The sequence below is a fragment of the Arvicola amphibius genome, chromosome 1 (assembly GCF_903992535.2).
Source record: "Arvicola amphibius chromosome 1, mArvAmp1.2, whole genome shotgun sequence".
Lineage (NCBI taxonomy): Eukaryota > Metazoa > Chordata > Mammalia > Rodentia > Cricetidae > Arvicola > Arvicola amphibius.
In genome coordinates, this window is record NC_052047.1 from 107548419 (window position 1) to 107567110 (window position 18692).

At 41.9% G+C, this 18692-nt stretch overlaps 2 protein-coding genes across 2 annotated transcripts; both read right to left on the reverse strand.

The window, feature by feature from the left end:
- Window positions 1-719: 719 nt before the first annotated feature.
- Window positions 720-2119, reverse strand: Mrpl17 (mitochondrial ribosomal protein L17). Its single transcript, XM_038345085.1, has 3 exons — window positions 1919-2119; window positions 1585-1653; window positions 720-1275 (listed from the first exon to the last, which is right to left on the reverse strand). Exons 1-3 carry the CDS (start codon window positions 2090-2092, stop codon window positions 988-990), a joined length of 531 nt encoding a protein of 176 aa, XP_038201013.1. The 5' UTR covers window positions 2093-2119; the 3' UTR covers window positions 720-987.
- An 8902-nt stretch (window positions 2120-11021) lies between these two features.
- On the reverse strand, window positions 11022-18305 carry LOC119805110 (interferon-induced very large GTPase 1-like). Its single transcript, XM_038316965.1, has one exon. The coding sequence runs from the start codon at window positions 18303-18305 to the stop codon at window positions 11022-11024; it is 7284 nt and encodes a 2427-aa protein (XP_038172893.1).
- Between the last annotated feature and the right edge of the window lie 387 nt (window positions 18306-18692).

Consider the following 18692-nt stretch of genomic DNA (forward strand, 5'->3'; position numbering starts at 1 on the left):
GCCACTGGTAAGATACTCATGCTCCTGTAAGCAGGCCTAATGAAACTCACTGGAACACACACACATGAAAGTGGGAGACTAGGTGAAGAGGAACAAGACAGAACGACGGTGTGTGTGTGGTGAATAAGACCAAAATACACCATAACTTATAGCATAAAAACCAAACAAAAGGAGCTAGGCTGGAGAGATGGTTCAGTGGTTAAGGGCATTGGTTGCTCTTCCAGAGGTCCTGAGTTCAATTCCCAGAAACCACCTGGTTGCTCACAACCAGCTCTAATGGGGTCTGATATCTGATGCCCTCTTCTGGAATAGAAGCATGCATGCAGATAGAGCACTCATACCCCAAACAAAAAAGAGAAATCCCAAGGGGTGGGTCTCTAAACTGGATATCAAGCATAGTCATCACAGGAGCTAGTTTGGAATCAAGAGATACAGGGCCCATTGAAATAAGTGTTAAGATAAGCAAACCAAGTCAGGCAGTGGTGGCACAAGCCTTTAATCCCAGCAATCACAACACAGAGGCAGGCCAATTTGATCTACAGAATGAGTTTCAGGATAGCCAGGGTCACACAGAGCAAACCCTGCCTCAGAAGAATAAAAAGATAAGCAAAGGCCCAGCACTAGGGAGGCAGGGACAGGACTGCTGCATGCTGGATGCAGCCTGGACATCTCAAGACTCCCCTTCCCCACCAAAAGGCAAAGCAAAACTGGACCCAAGATTCAGAAACACAAACTGTAAATTTACTATCTTAGGTGGTTGAGCATCTGGATGCCTCTCACTTTCCAGAAATCCTAGGAGAAGAAAAGAAAATCAATTTCATATTTTCACATCAAAAATTTATCTACTGTGCAGAGAGGACGATGAACCAGCAAGGTCTGGGCCCCATACAGCCGTTCCACTTGACAAAGCTACTTCCAGTTCTCACACATTGCAAGAGCTCCATGGTCTGTGCACACTTATGAGAGGTGGGCACTCTCCAGCCCCGGTTAAGTCTTTGGTGTTTGAACTGTGTGGGAGCTGTGGAGGCTTGCTTCCCGGTTATGGCGCAGGTCCTGCTGCAGTCCCAGTAGCAGCTGGTTTAGGAGAGTAAGGTTGCTGTCTCTCTGACGCACAGGCAGGGGTGGGAGGCAGTTCCCTTTATATTCGATCACTGCCATCTTGGCCCGATCTTGCTCCTTCCGATTTGGGATCTGCAGCATTCTGGTGTAGCTCCCATTCTGACCTTGGAACCGAGGCGCTAGTACTTTAAACAGCTTTGGGATCAAGTCCTTTTCCTAGATAGGGAGAATTAATCAAAAGGAAACAGTCACAACGGCAGAGGCAATTTAAACTTTCAATTATTCCCAGAGGTAGGGTTCAAACCATTTTCACAGGCTTTCCCCACCACCCAATCATCTACCAAGTTAAACAGAACCATTTACAGGTAGTTGTGCGGATGCACATTGTTTTCCAGTTGAAATAAGGGAGACATTCGTCTAAGGTAGCTCATGACACTGGTACATAAGCGAACCGTTTGGCTTAAGTCTGCCTGGCACCCGGTCCTCTAAGGATTCCTTCCCCAGCAGCAGGCAGGGAGCACTCACGGTGAGCCAGAAGTCAGCCATGCGCATGGCTCGCTCGTTGGTGTCTCCTAGCTTCGCATAGTCGATGAGCTGTTGAGAACAAAACATCACCGATACAACACGTCCAAGATCCGAGTCACCCACCTCAGTCCAACCATCCCACTAGCTAAGCTAATTCAGGACGCTCCTAACTCCGCAACCCTAAGCAGCCTTCATCTGCAGCGCGGGAGTAAGGTGCTCAGTTGGGTGCCACTGGATTCACTTCCGTGGAGACGGTTGCCAGCATGGCCCTTACCCCCCCCCCCCCCCCCCCACACGGCCAGCGCGGTCCTCTGGAGTTGGTTCCGGCTCTCACCTTCTCCGCGTAACCCCTCATCTCGTCCACGCGTGCCCATGATGCCTCGATGCGTTCGTGGCGCACCAGGCCCGTGAGCAGGTTCCGCAGCAGGTGGATGCGAGACTCGGGGCCGAGGCCTAAGCGGCGGTAGACGCGGCCGTGGGAGACAGCAGCTGCGAGCGACAGCCTCATGCTGCCACCTTAGCCCCACCTCTCGGGGGGCCGGAAGAGGAAACTACGGCAGCGAAGGGGGCGGAGTCAACTTTCAGAGGATACCTGCGCAGTAGCTCGGCGCGTGGCGGGCGTGTTTGCGCATGCGCATCTGAGTCTGCCTAGCTGGCAGTCTGCGCGAGGGAGGAGCGGGCGTGCTGACGATTCTAGGGCGGCGAGCTGGGCGGGCGAGCTGGGCTGGCCTCAGGGTCGGCTCGGTGGCGAGCCGGGGACCTCGGCGCCCTCTGGCGGGTTTCTTTTGGGCTGCGTCAGCCGATAGGCCGTTCCGGGCGGAGCATTCTGGGAAAGTTAGTATCTGAGGAGAACTACGTCTGAGGGGTGGGGCCTCGCTGGGTTGCACCCCTCTTGTCTGAGGCGTTGCTGGTTTGCTGGCTTTCTGAGAACGTTACTTTAAAACCCAGCTTTCATTAGTGAAAGTCGCAGGTATTTCACATTTGATTGACGTAAATAAAAATTTAAGTTAGCTATTTAGTACTAAAAGCTAAAGTAATGGATAAATACTTAAAATTAAAAAAATTTATTCTTCTTTTATTCAGTACATCCTGACCACAGTTTTCCCTCCCTTCACTCTTCCCAGACCCCCAACATCCTCTCCTTCCCAAATCCCCCCCCCCCCCACCAAAAAAAAGTTCTCCTAGGAACATCAAACACTGCACAAGAAGATACAGTAAGAAAATACCCACATCAAGGCTGGGCGAGGCAACCCAGTAGGAGGAAAAGGATCTCAAGACCAGTCAAGAGTCAGAAACAGCCTCCACTTTCACTGTCAGGATCCCCCACCCTCAAAGAAAAAAGACCACTAGTCCAACAGGTTATTTACATATATGTACAGGATCTAGAGCAGACCCATGCTGACTCCATGATTGCCGCTTCAGTCTGTGAGCCCCTATGAGTCTTCTTTAGTTGATTCTGGCCATGCTCTCTCGGGGTGTCTTCGACCCTTCTGCCTTTTACAATTCTTCCTCCCTGTCTTTCTCTGGGTTCCAGAGGCTTCAAGGGGCGGGGCCCAATGGAGGCCTCCTGGGTTCTCTGTCTACCTAATGTTTGCGGGTGGGTCTCTGCAACCTCTTTGATGATGACTACATTAATCACTGATCAATGAATACAGCAGAATATCATTAGGAATCTTTTCATTGATCTCCCGCCCCCCTACCCCCCCCCCCCCCCCCCCGTTATATTTGGTTCTACCTCAGGTTTCTGGGCAGGTAAATGCTTTTTCTTAACAAAATTATTTTCTTTCTGTGTGTATTCTCTCCCATATGCCATGCTAACTCAACATCCTTCCTGCTCTCTGGTTGATGGGAGGAATTGGGTGAAAATACAGTCTAGCTCTAATGTCTAACAAAATAATGATCATATTAGGGGTTATTTAAAATAAATGTGCTGCAGTTGGAGTTACTAGAAAACTGAGGGCAGCAGTAACAAATAAAACAATACATTTCCAATGGAAAGAAGTAAAATTTAAGATTGTTTGATTTTAGAAAAATAAGTTTCTGGTCATATACAATATGAAGTTGAGGTGGCCCAGAGCTAAAGAGGGACTGGAGTTTGATGGGATCACCGTAACCCCTCCCATGGTGTTTCACTTTGGAAACACTGACAAGCCGTTTCTAATTTGACTTGCACTTCATGGTGTTCTGTCCCCTCCCTGTTTAGTGTCCATGGATTATTAGTGAGGCGAACTCCCTGTTGCTGAAATTGTAAGGTCATTCAAGGTCATAAAGGAATGGATTCATGCATGTGGTCTTCTTTCTCTTGCCTCCACCATCAAGCCAGTACTCTGTTTTTCTCTTTCTCTCTTAAAACTTATTGGGTTTTTTTTTTAACGCATTATTTTCAAATTTCTTTGGTGAGCTGGGCGGTGGTGGTGCACGCCTTTAATCCCAGCACTTGGGAAGTAGATAGAGGCAGGTGGATCTCTGAGTTCGAGGTCACCCTGGTCTACAGAGTGAGTTCCAGGACAGGCTCCAAAACTAAAGAGAAACCCTTTCTCAAAAAACAAAAACAAAAACAAAAATTTCTCTGGTGTCCCTTGATAATTTCATCTTTACTTAGAAGAATTATCTTTTCATTTTTCATTTGAAAGAAAATATCTTATTTAGCTAGGCTTTTTGTTAGCTTTCATCATACCTCAATATCAAATATTTCATTGTTGTGCCTTTATATGGTACATGGCCTTTCATTGCTGGGTCTAAATTATTAACCAGGGCTCTTAGGTCTATTTCCAATTCAGAAGTGTCACTGATTGAACTGTTTGTAAACTCTCTGATTTGCTTTCAATCCTTTCTCTCACCCTTGCTAATGTATTTCTTCACCACTGGAAAGTGGGTTTTTCCTTTATTCCCTACTGACCCATTTTAGAAATCTTTGAGTCAGACAGATAACCTTTTAAAATAAATTGTGTGCATGTGTGTTGTTTTGAAGTCAGGTTCTCACATGTCATGGTATGGATGTGGATGTATGAGGACGAAGTTCCAGAGTCTGTTCTGTTCTTCCACCGTGGAATCTGAGTTGTCAGACTTCAGGGCAAGTACCTTTATCTTTTGAGCTATCTCACTGCCTTGCAAATTGGCCAACAGACACATCAGAAAAGATAATAAATTCTGTTTGTTTCTTTTGAGACAAGGTCTTTCTACTCTGTAACCCAGGTTGCTCCAAGATTCACTCTGGAATCCAGATTTGTCTCAAACTCGAGATGCTGAATTGGCAATCCTTCTACCTCTGCTTACAGAGTACAGAGTACTGGGATTGCAGACAGAACTACTTTGCCTGAGAAGCTATGGCTGATTATCCAGTCCAGGGATCTAGGCATAATTTATACATATGCCCAACTTTAGTGAAGGATAATAGTTTTTAAAGTATCTGTGACACTTTTTCTAGGTTGGAAACAACCCAAATGCTAATTATTGCTAAAATCAATGCAAAACATCAACATATAGATCATATGATGGAAAATTATGTATCAATGCAGATGAACTAGTGCAGATATCATATAATAACATGGTTAAACACATACATAATATACAGTAAAGGAAGTCAAGTACAAAGGACAATACTGTATTATTCAATTGCCTGTTTAAAACCAGATCTGATCTGTGGTGTTAAATTCCAAAGGACAAGTGATTAGAAGAGAGCATGGGATAAGAACCTGGAGGTACTGGTCATGCTCTACAGCTTGGCCTGGATGGTCCTGGAGTGTTTGACTTGTCACAAACTCACTGAATGGCACATGTAGAATTTGCATATTACTTTCACTATAACCATTGTATTTTAGTTACAAATATAAAAGAAAATATCTATACCCTTTGTAGTCTCTGGCCCATGAAGGTTATTCTCTGAGTATGATATTATTAATAAGGATCTTTAAAGATGTCTATAACTATGTTACATGAAAAAATGACTTTGCATATGCTATTATTGGCCTGTCATAACAGAGCTGACTCAGCTATATGGTGGTGTCCCAGTTACAGTTACTATTTCTGTGATGAAACACCTAAAGCAACATGTAGAGGAAAGGGTTTAGTTCATTCTATGCTTCCAGGTAACAGTCTATCACTGAGGAAAGTCAGGGCAGGATCCTGGAGTCAGGAGCTGATACAGAGGCACTGGAGGGGTGCTGCTTTCTGGCTTGCTTCTGGTGGCTTTCTCAGCCTGCTGTCTTATAGAACTCAGTATCACTAGCCCAGGGATGGCCCCACCCACAATGGTCTGGGTCCTTCCCTGTCAATCACTAATAAAGAGAATGCTATACAGCAAGATATTATGGAGGCATTTTCTCAGTTGAGGTTCCCTCCTTTCAGATAACTCTAGCTTGTGTCAAGTTGACATAAAACTAGCCGGCACAAGTGGTATGGGCAGATGGACCCATTTGTAGAATGGGGGATGTAGCAATAAACTTGGGGTCCTGCCGCCAGTATAATCCTTTCTGTAGTGACCTAGCTACCATGCTAATCAATTCAGCAGGGGTGTCCTGCGGGATACTTAGATGGCAAAAGAGCTGTGGCCTAGTGCCCAGCAGATGGCGCTCTGACAACGTAAACGGATTGCAGAAGATTTGCACCTCTTAGGGCCAGGAGATTGCACAGATCACACTCTCTCCAAGTCCCAAAGAGAGCAGGAAAAGGGTGAGTCTGAGTGAACAAACATTATTTTATCGGATAGAAACTTAATCCATTCATGAATATATACACCCAAGCTGTCAGAGTGAATTAAATTTAAGCTAGATTGAACAGCTAGTGTTTTTTCTCTTGTTAATTAGTGCACGGGGACTTGGGCCAGACACCAGATTATAGAATAGAGAGAGAAAAATGTTCTTGTACATGATTTTAACTGTAGTTCAAAATTCTGTTTTCTAATTATCATTTACTGATGTGTTTCGTACCCAGTCACTATGTCTTGTGCTCCTCTCTAATACTTTAAAGGGGACAGGTGGCTTATTTTGGTTTTCTTGATAACTCTTTTGAGAGGTTGTTAGGTCATGAAGGTAATAACCTCATAAATGAGTTGTTTCATTGATAAATTTGTAGCTGAACAACATGTGAAGAGGTGGGGGCTATTTGTAGTAAATAGGTCACTGGGGCCAATGTTTGAGGGATATATTTTGTCCCTGAACCCTTCTATCTCACTCTGCTTCCTGACCAGCATTAAACAAACAGCCTTGATTTGTCTTATCCTCCTTGCCAAGATATTCAGCCTTACCACACGTCCAAAAGAATGGAGCAAAGTGACCATGAACTGAAACTCCTGAAACTGAGTCCTAAAGCCATCCTCTTTCCTCACTTATAGCTGTTTTCTTGGGTGTTTGTCACATCAGTGAGAAGCTAACATAGGCCTATTACTCACTTTCCTGCTTGGTGGTGACTTGTGAGAGGCCTGGAAAGGGTAGGTTCTCTTCCCACCTTTTGGAAAGAGAATATTAGGTTGTCCTTATTTTCTTTTTACGGTATATCTTTATAACCCACAACAGTTGTTCAGATTTATCTGTATTTAGCAGTCTTTACTAGGTCCTTAAGGATGCCACAAATTGGTTTATGGAGAGGGAGGTGCTAAAATATTTGTGAGAGATATTTGTTAGAGATCAACACCTGTGAACAAAGAGGGCAGAAGGAAGTTTTGGTAAAGGAGAAATCTGAATGGTGATGCAGGTTTCACAAACTTTCTTGAATCAGGTAGAAGCTCTAGGGTGGGTGAAAACCGTCAGAGCATCCTGTGTTAGGTTTCATGGTTGGGTCTTTGTGTCTTGCTCAGTGGGAACAGAGAGTCCTAGGAAGGGTATGACCTCCAGTGAAGAGACTTTGTGTGTTTGAGGCAGATTTGAACAACGTGAAACCTGAAGAGTGGATGCTTACTGCATTCTCCTTAGCTGGCCAGCAAGTTCTTCCTTGAGGTAAACGTTTGGAGAAGCATTTTTGTTTTACTGTTGAGGAGTTGATAGGAACCACAGCCTGATCTGTTAAGTAAACATAATTATTCTGAAGGAAGATACCAAAGGCAAACTATTAAGGGGGCTGTTCACAGGAGGACATGCCCTGGTGCTCATCTTTTCCAATTTAGAATAAATACAAATCTTTTGGATTATAGTAAGAGTATTGATAACATTAGGGGTTATTTGATAGTTGCTCTCAAAAAAGCTTTCTTCCATTCTTCACACCCATTTTAAACTTGAAAGTTTTAATTCTATTTTTTATTTGTTTATTTGTTTTTTTTTTTGTTTTTTCGAGACAGGGTTTCTCTGCGGCTTTAGAGCCTGTCCTGGAGCTAGCTCTTGTAGACCAGGCTGGTCTCGAACTCACAGAGATCCGCCTGCCTCTGCCTCCCGAGTGCGGGGATTAAAGGCATGCGCCACCACCGCCCGGCTTAATTCTATTTTTTAAAAGAAATAATGTTTAGAGAGGAAAAAAGACAGAGAAAATAATAGTTTCATTACTTGGTTCCAAATGTAGAATTTTGACCTGCTTTTTAATGAATTATAATTGTGTATTATATAGACATAAACACATTAAAGCTTAACAGCAACAACAATACTAAAGTTAAAACCCTATGTAATTGTGCTAATGTGACTTTGCTATTCGTCTTGCTGGTACCAGTTACTACTAACCTTAAATCACATGTCATGTGCCAGGCATATATATTTTATTAAGTCATTCTCATACCTGGAGTGCTATCATTTTGTAGATGAAGAAAATGAAGCAGAGATGCGTTCAGAGTCACATGACTAATGAGAGTATATGTGTGGTTAAGCAGTCTAAATTCAGAATTTAGTGCTCTTAATTAGAAGTGTAAGGTAGCTTCCCTAGATCTCAGCACATACGTTATACCTACAACTTTACAACTTCATGTACCATCTTTCTTTCCTCCTCGCCTTTTCTTTCTTTTCCTTTTTGAGACAGATTCTTTTTTTTCTTGATTTTTATTGAGCTCTACATTTTTCTCTGCTCCCCTCCCTGCCTCTTCCCTCCCCCCTCAACCCTCCCCCAAGGTCCCCATGCTCCCAATTTACTCAGATCTTGTCTTTTTCTACTTCCCATGTAGATTAGATCTATGTAAGTCTCTCTTAGTGTCCTCATTGTCTAAGTTCTCTGGGATTGTGGTTTGTAGGCTGGTTTTCTTTGCTTTATGTTTAAAATTTTTTCTGTGTAGTCCAGGCTACTACATACACTGGATCCCTTTGCCTCAGCATCCTAAGTGCTAGGATAAGCATGTATCACCATACCTGGTTCCTTTCTCTTCTTGCCTACCATTTCCTTAATAAATCACTTGTATGTAAAACTATGCTTCTGAGGAACCCAAGACAGCATTTTCTATACTGATAATAATTGTTGAGGTGACTTTATTAAATGTTTAGTTGATTAGTTTTGGAATCATTGTAACTACTACTAAATTTCCAAAGACTTCAACAATCTGTAGTGTATTTGAACTAATAAGTTATAATTACATTTATTAAGGACTAACTATATTGTCCAGTATCATATTGAATACTACTCCTGGTGTGGGTTGGAGAGGCCGTTTAAGCCTATCAGTGTGTCATAATAAAATGTTATTTGAAAGGAAAGGAGTAGGGAGAGGCACTGCAATGTAATAACTTATTCTTATATATACTCGCTCTCTGTGTTAAACTGTTTCTATTTTATTTTATTAATTTATTCCCTCAAAAACCACGAGGAATCTATTTCACTGTTAAGGTATCTGCATGGGCACAGTGACTATGTTCCCACAGGCACTATTCTTACAATGAGAGCAGTACTAGTGATTATGACAGTATCTGGATAATATCACACTTCCCCTTCACTCTCTTGTCAAGTCATGTAATTAACGTAAAGTGTTGAATTATTTTCTTAGATATAACTGAGTTGTTGCAATGAAGGAAAATGCAACTTTGAGGAGAAGGTGAAATAAAAATTGTGTGCTTTACAGGTTTTTCTCCATAATCCAAATGAAAAGCATTCTTAAGCTTGATGAGGTAGTTTTTAGACAAATCTCAGCCCCCTAGACCTTTTTTGTATTCATATACACCTAAGAAAAGGAATTCTTTCAAAGCTTATCCGTATAATCTTGGAGATGTAGCTCAATTGGTAGAGTGCAATTCTAGCACAATAAGACTCTGGATTTGTTCCCTAGCACCACATAAATTGGGCCTGGTGGATCAAGAGTTATGGGTCACCTTCGGCTACACACTGAATTTGAGGTCAGGTTGGATTACATGAGACCCAGTTTCAAAACAAACAAACAAACAAGCCAATAACAAAAGCACGCCCCTCAAAGCGAAAAAAAAAACCCTTTTGGTACAATTGTCAGTCTTCATTTAAGAAACCCATATGTTCATATTTTTGAAATTTAATGCTTTTATTGATATTTATATTTATTCATGGGTCCAATCCAGTGATATTTATACATTATAAAATTAGCAAATAAGCATGCAAACATATGAAGAAATAAGCATACCCATCACCTCACATCCTAAGCACTTTTTGGTGCAAGAACATTTAAAATTGACTCTGTCAGAAGTTTCAAAATGTACATTATTAACCATGATCAGCAGAACTCATTTTTTGTGTCTGAGACTTTTACCCCTTTGAACAATGTCTCCTTCCTCCTATAATCCCCCAGCCCATGATAGCTGCTACTATATTATCTACTTCTATATACTGTATATTCTAATTTTTAGTGAGTAAATGACATCTTATGAGATTCAATGTTATAGAATGCTACAGATGTGCTAGCTTCATGTGTACAGATCTTGTGGTTCTTTTCCTGCCCTTCCTGGTATCTCTGCCTTAACTGACATGAATATCCCTAAACTTATATACTATAAAATATTCATAACCATGATTTGATGTATGACTTAGGTCTCTTAAATAGATTTTATTTTATTATATATTCACATATATTGGTAATTGATTTTTTATGTTATGATTATCTGCATATATCTGTATCTGTATCTGTATCTGTATCTGTATCTGTATCTGTATCTGTATCTGTATCTGTATCTGTATCTCTATATCTATATCTATATCTATATCTATATCTATATCTATATCTATATCTATATCTATATATCATGTTTGAGGCCAGAAAAGGGCATCAGATTTCCTGGAATTGGAGTTACAGAGATGGCTGTGAGCTGCCAAGTGGATGTCAGGAACTGAACCCAGGTCCTCTACAGGAACAACACCTGCCCATAACTTCTGAGCCATCTTTCTAGCTATGATAATTTGATTTTAAACAAGAAGAAACTGAGACAAAAAGATTAAAGACATTTTATAGGGAAAGCTCCAAGCTTTCACACATTTCATCCTATAAATGGAAATGATGGAGACTTTTAGAAATGAGGAATTTTAGAATGATTTAGGTATGCTGTGACTCTGTCTGATCTTGGATTATTTATTGAATATTATTGTTCTTTCAAATCATTGAGCACATCCTCCTTTGTGATTTTGGCCCATGCCTCTGGGATTTCACCTGTGCCTGTAAATTTTTTCTGGTATCTTTCCTCTAGTTTTGATCTGAAATGTGAGACAAACCATTTCCAGTATGACTGAGTGGATGAATCTGGAGTGATACTCCATGTGGCATAATCTCCTCCTGCCTGCCGGTAATTCTTATATGGGATTTCTCGTTTATTTCCCAAAAGCATGAAGCGGTCACTTGCTACTGAACTAGTACAGCAGTCAATGACAAAGTGGTCTGTTTTGTGCTTATGCCATCCACTGACAGCCTGAGGACGGTGGAATGGCACACTGTGGTCTCCCTCATGTTGGGGAATGGTGTTGGTACAAATTGCATTACACAAAGGACATTGTTTCCAGCAGCCACAGAGATGCTCAGAGAGAATTTTCTCAATGTCAGGAATCATTTCATCTATGGGCTTACTTGAGCAGTCCTCTTCGACTTTCCTCATTGCAGGATCCAAAGCTGCACTCATGGCTTCTTTGAGAAACTCAGTGTCCTTTATCTCCTGGTGTTCGATGCTTATCAGGTCTTTTCTTGGAAAGATCAGGTTGCTCCCTAGGTGATCACAGAACAAATCCAACCAGCCAGATGCAGTGCTGCCTTTATCTTTAGCCACTGCTGTGGACTCATGAATGGCAGAGAGGACGGCATTCTTGATGTCACCTAAACTTATTTTTAAAAAAGTCTTTATATTTTTATTTCCTTCATCTGAACAGTATTGTTTAATATGGCTTTCAATATACCTCCTGAAAAAGGATTTTGTATCATGAAGGTACTCCCAGTATTTATCAAAATTTTCTTCTTCTGCCAGAGAAATGAGAATATGTTTCTCCAGGTTAGCCCTGTTTCCATTGAATGCTGGGCAGGTGGCTCTCATGGCTCCAGCAATTTTAATGACCATTTTCCCCCTTATGGTTGCAGAGATAGCAGGGGTGAGCTTATGCCAAAGAAAATCAACAAATGTTTTGATGGAGGTGGCACCTTGGCAGGAAATCTTAAAACTCATGAAGAAATCATCTTTCTTCCTCTCCAGATAGTTCACAGGGTCATTTGCTCTCTTGAATGCTTTATGCATTTCCTTAAAACTCTTAGATGCTCTTTGGAATAAGCATAACGACAACTCAATGATATATTTGCTTGTAAATGTGTATCTTTCCTCAGTAGGTGCAGATTTTACTTCTTCTTCTATTATTCTCAGAATTTCATGGAAATAACTTGTATTGTAATCACACTGTTGCTTATGAATATTGTTGATAGTTTCATTAAATCTTGAGATAATATGGTCAGTAGTCATATTAATGGATTCCCTATCACAGACCTTTAATGTCCTAGTCATGAAGTTATACTTTTTATTCATTTTTACATGTTCATCATAGTTTATTTGAAATTTATCTTCAGAATTTCTCATTAGTATGTCCACCATGTTTATCTCCTTTTGGAAATACTCCCAAAGAATGTTTTCAGAATCTGTGTCAATGTCAGGTTCTATGACTGGAGGAAGATCTGAGGACACGTCACAAACCCATTTTTTCCAAAGTTGATTGAATTTTTCATGTAATTCTTCTTCATTTAATTCTTTACCCTTTACAGTTAAAGCCAACTTTCTGCTCCTTTCCAATAATTCATTTGCATAACTTGATTTTTTCTTATCCAGCCTTTCTTGATTTTTTTTTAAATGAATAAGTTCATTGGCTTTCCTTCTGGTGTCTGATATAAGTGTCTCTTTAAGGATTATCAGCTTATTTTCAAAATTTGATTTCCATTGAACCAATATTTCATTGTCTGGATCTTCATTAAAATATTTTTCAAGTTCTTGCTTAATTGCTGTATATTTTTCTGTTATTGGAGCCTCAAATATGCTTGTTTTGAGTGCCTGAACTTTCCCATTCTGAATCTGATTGATCAGCTGGTTCTGAAAGTCCAGCATGTGACTCCTTAGCTCCCAGGTCCAATGGTTATACATAGTTTCCAGCTTGCTCATGGCCATGATCTCTCTGGTGTTTCTGAAGCTGAAAATAAAGTTCTCATTTACTAGGGCTTTCCACAAATCTTGAACTCTAAATTTGAAATCTGAGATCTTCATGATGCTACCTCTGGATTCCTGTTTGGCAGTCAAAATAATTGTACTCTTTAGTTCCTGGACATTGTGACTATAACGAGGATTAGGAGGGGCCATAGGGGGATTTCCATCCCAGAGGTGGGCAAAGTAATAGACATGATTATTGACATCAAACTTAATGACATCACTGAAGTGGGATACATTTGAGCACTCTTCCTGTTCTGCAGCTGTTATTGCCATTTCATCCAGTTTCTGCTCTAAGCACCTTCGTCCTTCCACATTTTGGTCTTTAGCTGTAACTTCTCCCACATTTTGATGGACAAAGAGGCAACTGGGGGAGATTTTCACTTGTTTCATCCTTAGAAAGGCTTGGACAGCTATTTGTAGGATGTCTTGCATCTCAGAGGGATTCTCCCCAAAAATATTGATCAGAGTCAAGTTTCCAAGGCCAATGACAAATGTTGCCAACTCATTGTCCCAATTCTGGGATTTGTTGTTGAGTTCTGGAGCCCGAAGTCCTTCTGTGTCTACAACAAGCACAAAATCAAAGCCAAGTTCCTCTGTGAATGTCTCTTCTACCTTCAGGAGCTGCATGTAGGCCCCCTTGGTGCACCTGCCTGCACTGGCTGTGAACTGCAGCCCAAACAGGGCATTCAGTAGGGTGGATTTTCCTGAGCTCTGCAGGCCAAGGATAGAGAGAACAAACAGTCTTTTGTCACCAACTTTCTCTGAGATCTTGTCAAAAACAGCTGCCACCCACTTTAGAGGCACATATGAAGCATCCCCATCCATCAGCTCAATGGGAACACCAGCTACCATCAGGTCTGCTGCGATCTGGGGGAGGCAGAGAAAAAGGCTGTCTCTAGAGGAAGAAATTTCTTCCAGAGCTTCATAGATCTGGCCAACTTCTCGGAGAAGGTGCTCAATTCCTAAAGTGCAGTTAAGAATCTCAGTAGAGATGGCTTCTATCTGCTTCTGCCAGAGTGTCAGGGAGCTACTCTTCTGTGCTTTCTGCTTTTCTCTTTGTACCACTAACCACAAAGATCTTTGCTTTTCATGCAACTTTTTCAGGTGTTCTGTAGTCAGATTGTCAAAAAACAGACTTAGCCACTGCAGAAAGTAGAGTTTATTATGAGTTTCTGAACATTCTTGGAGAACTTCAAGAACAGAGCGCATTAAATCATTGAGAGGAAAGGCTCTTTCCAATTGCCGACATCGAATTATTCTTTTATCTGTCTCAATCTCACTCTTGTGTTGTTCAATGCTCCGATTCCCTTTTTCTCTCAGATGATAGAATTCTTTATCCTTCTTACACCAAAGGTGCCAAAGTTGTCCCTGAAGGGGTAGTAAATTTTCTTTTGTCTGTGATAACTTGGATTCCTCCAGGAGGGCCATTATAGTCTGTGCCTTTTCTTTGGCTTCCTTGCAGTTTCTCTGGTCCTCATCAATAAGGAATCCTTGTTTTTGAGCCATCTGTGAACAGCCCTCTAAACTGAGAGCAGTATTAGAGAGCTCTAGAAAATGTTTGATGGCATTTGTGAGCTCCTCTGTTAATTCTGCCTCATTTCTATTCCTGATGCCAATTCTCATTCTTTTACCAGAATTATTGGCTATAGTCTTTTCTTTGTCATCAATCAAGCAGATTAGAGGTCTTGATGACTGACAGAGGTGTCTGACAAGTTTTTGGCTTTCTTTATTGTCATCAGAAGCTGACATGAGGATCACAATGACAGAAGAGACATCCTGCAGGAAGCTGAGTTGTTGCCTATGGTCTTTGGCATCTCCACGAAGATTGGTGAAGGTCACACACTTGTCAAATCTGTCCTCACCTTGACCCCCAGGACAGAACCAGGAGATCTCCACCACTCCCTCCATCAGGAGACAGTCTTTGCTGTTTCCTCTGCAGTGCCTGTGAAAAAACACATCATGTTTATGTTTACTGAGGAGAGAGTTCATGATCTGAGATTTGGAAGCAGAGAGGCCATTTCCAACTCTAATGAAGGACACAATGGGGGTAGAAACACGACACATCTGCTGGTTGTTGTGACTGTAGCTCTTGTCCCGTGGTGACTTGCTTGACTCTTGCCAACTTCTCCTGATTTGTCTGAGAGACCAGAGAGAGAATTCAATCTGAGAACTGTTGGGATTTGGTACCACAAGGGGAAGTGCAAATTGACAAATGGAAAGTTTGGACAAAATGTACTGCCTGGCAAGATCATCTGCACAGTGAAAAATGGCCATCTGGATGTCCATTGGGTGAATGTGGGGCTGGGACTCAGTGGCTGAGAGGTAAGTAAGACTATCACTTTCTTTAATGGCATCTTCATATGGATCAAAATCTTCATTTTCTTGACTGCAAGAAACTACAGAATTCTGGTTTTCTATGTTCTTGTCATCTTTGAAGACCAGATGTCTGAACCCACAGTCTAGCATCAGTAACTTTTGTAGGAAATAGAAGGGAAGTTCCTGTTCAGATATTGGCTGTGTATTGTACACAGAAGTCTTATAGATCAGATGGAAGTCAGCTCTGCTCATCCTTTTTGGGTAGTGGTGTTCGAGGCCTAGACGCTGGAGTAAGTCTAGGAAAGGTCCTTTTTCTATCATATCCTTTTTGTTGTTTTCATTACTTTGTTGTTTATAGATCTCTTTCTTTTCATAGCAGAGACTTTGCAACTGTTTTTTTACCTCATCCATTTGCAAAGAAGGGATTGTGGCTTTATAGTCCCCATTAATCAGTGATCTTAAATCGTTCTCCAGATTTTCCCAATCATGATGTGTTCGATGTTTTGTGAGAACATGTGCAACTTCTTCAGACAACAAGTGTCCCATATGTTGTGTTATTAATGTCAAGCGTTGTCCTTTCTCTTCTGTAGAAATATCTGTAATATCGACTGTGACTCTGAGAGCTGTGAGCACCAGGAACGCCTGGGCTCTGTAGCTGCAGATGTTTTTAAGATCTTGGTATTTGTGATGGATAGTTTGCATTTGATCCACAAGGAAGCTTAACTCGTTACACCCCAGAAGATGCTGAAAAATATTGTTTACCAACTGATATCCTGCACCAGCTGCAATGGAGAGTAGCATCAGCTGCATCTCTGGCTGCTCTGTTTCTCTGAGGTACTTCAAGAAGGAACCAAGAGCTGTGGTCACCTCATATGTAGCCGTTCTTTTAGCTTCTTCCACTGTTTCTGGGGACTCATTTTTTATATTCACTTCCATCAGGTTTTTGTGGGTTTTCTTTAAGGTCTCAATGAATTCAGAAAATGAGGGGATTTTGATTTGTTCTTCCTCTGACTCTGACTGATTGATCCACTGTATGATGGATTGTGCCTGAGGAAAGTTTGTCACTTTGTAGACATGAGGTTCTAGAAGGCTGCACAACTGAGATTTAATAAACTGAGTTTTATAAGTGGGTGAATTTTTGCAAAAGCTTACAGTGTTTATTAGAAAATTCTGCAGATCCCAATCTGTGAGGCATGTATTAATCCAAATGTTATAACTTTTTACTTTTTGACTCAATGTTTGCATGAAGTCTATCAGCTTATTAAGCTGTTTTTCAGGATCAGAAACCTCCCAACATTTCACATCCTCTAGGAAAAGCCTGGCTTCTTTTCCAGCAGTAAGAAATTCCTCTCCTTCCTGAATCTGGGCAGGGAGTCCAGTCAGAGCAGTATAACTGTCTTTCAGGCAGTTTGCCACCTGAAGAACATCCTTAAAATCACTTCTGTGGCTAGAGAGGATGATGTCCCAAATAGGTACCAACTGAAGTCCCCGGTCAATGACAGACCATGTTTGATTGCTAGCAACAAGGCCAGCTGTCCACTGGGCAATACTATCTGCTTCTGCTGGTCCACCTATCTGGGCGACAGAGAGTTTCACCTTTGTTTGAAAGTTTTGATGAGTTCTACCGTTAGATGCTGTTTTTGAATGTGGGTCTAACATGTTTACACTTGTACCAGCTTTAACTCCAAAGCCACCATAGCTGCCCTTTATGTAAATATTCAAGGACTCTGCCACCTGCTGCTTTACATCAGCCAATTGCTCACTTTTGAAATCCTCTGAAATGGCCTTCCAACAGTAGATTCCCCCCAGGTGCAGTGGGCCTTGGTTAGCATGAGAGCCAAACTTGTGAAAAAAGTTTTCAGCCCTGTGTCTCAGTAAGGGGAATCCGTCTGGGTGTGTAGTTTGACCTAGGAGTTCTTCAATACTTTTTAGCTCCTGGAGAGCAGCCTTGGAGAGATGAAGCTGATGGATGTGAAAGTGGCAGGTAGCCAATGGAATGTAGCTGAATTTGGCTGAGCAGAAATAAGATTGCTCTGAATGTGATTGGTGGGTATCCCCAGATACTGTATGTTTATTTTTATCCACACCACCTTCTAGACTAAGTCCCCAGCCTTCGCCTTTAGCTGAGAAGGCTGAACTGAAACCCAGCTTCTCCATAGTCTGTGTGAACATGGCTTGTTCTTGAAAAGAGGAAAATTCCTTTGTTTCCATCCATGTGCCATGCTCAGGGCCAACAAGTGAGAACTCTGTAGGGACACTGAGTAGCTCTTCTTTCTTCTGAATCAGGCTTCTTTGGTGGCTGGTCTTATAAATTCCTTGCAGGGCCAGCCCTCCAGATGCCCATCTTACCAGGTCTGTATCTGAGAGGTTTCCATTGTAGGAAATTTTCTGCTCCATATCCTTGAGATGTCTCTCCATTGTTTCAGTGATATCTTTGAGGGGTACTTCAGGCCCTGGCCAGCACTCTTCTGGAATCTCCATTGCTTGCCTCAGTTCTGCTTCTTTCCTCCTCACTTCCTCTTCCTGTCTGTGTTTCCCTTCTGACTGCAAGGCCCTCAGTTCCTGCAGTGACTGTTCTGCTTGCTGCTGCCTGTTCCTTATCATTTCCCCAGGAGTCTCCTGGAACTCTGCAACACTGTTTGGCTGTGAGATGTCAAGCAGCTTCTCCAGAGCCTTTTTCTCCCACGTGTGCTGTGTCTGGGACTTCAGCTTCTGGAGGTCTTTTTCTTCTAAGTGTTGTAAGGCCTGGGCACAGGTCACACCCACGTCTTCCTGAAGCTTAGGCAACCAGTAGTCAACAGACAACCCCACATCTGTCAGTATCTCCTGGAGATCTTGTCTTCTAGTCTGAGGCTCGTGAGGGATGCCCTTCGTTGTTTCCATGGTTCTGTGAAAAGCAGATGTGCAGTTAGTCTTGGCTGTGTCCTGACCTTAGGAAGTATCAGCTGTGTGGTCAAAAGGGTGAAATATTAATATTAGTCTTTTTCATCTCCTGTAATTGTTCCCATGCCTTTTAAAACAACTGTGTGTGAGTGAGTGTGTGTATGTGTGTGTGTGTGTGTGTACAGCCTATCATTGTGGGTACTCTCAGCATGACCTGCCTATCTTGTCTTGTTAGAGACTACTATGGTCAGTTGCCACTTTGCCTGATTTTTTTTCTTTTTTCTTTTTTTCAAGACAGGGTTTCTCTGTACAGCCCTGGCTGTTCTGGAACTCACTCGGTAGACCAGGATGGCCTCAAACTTGGAGATTCACTTGCCTCTGCAACCC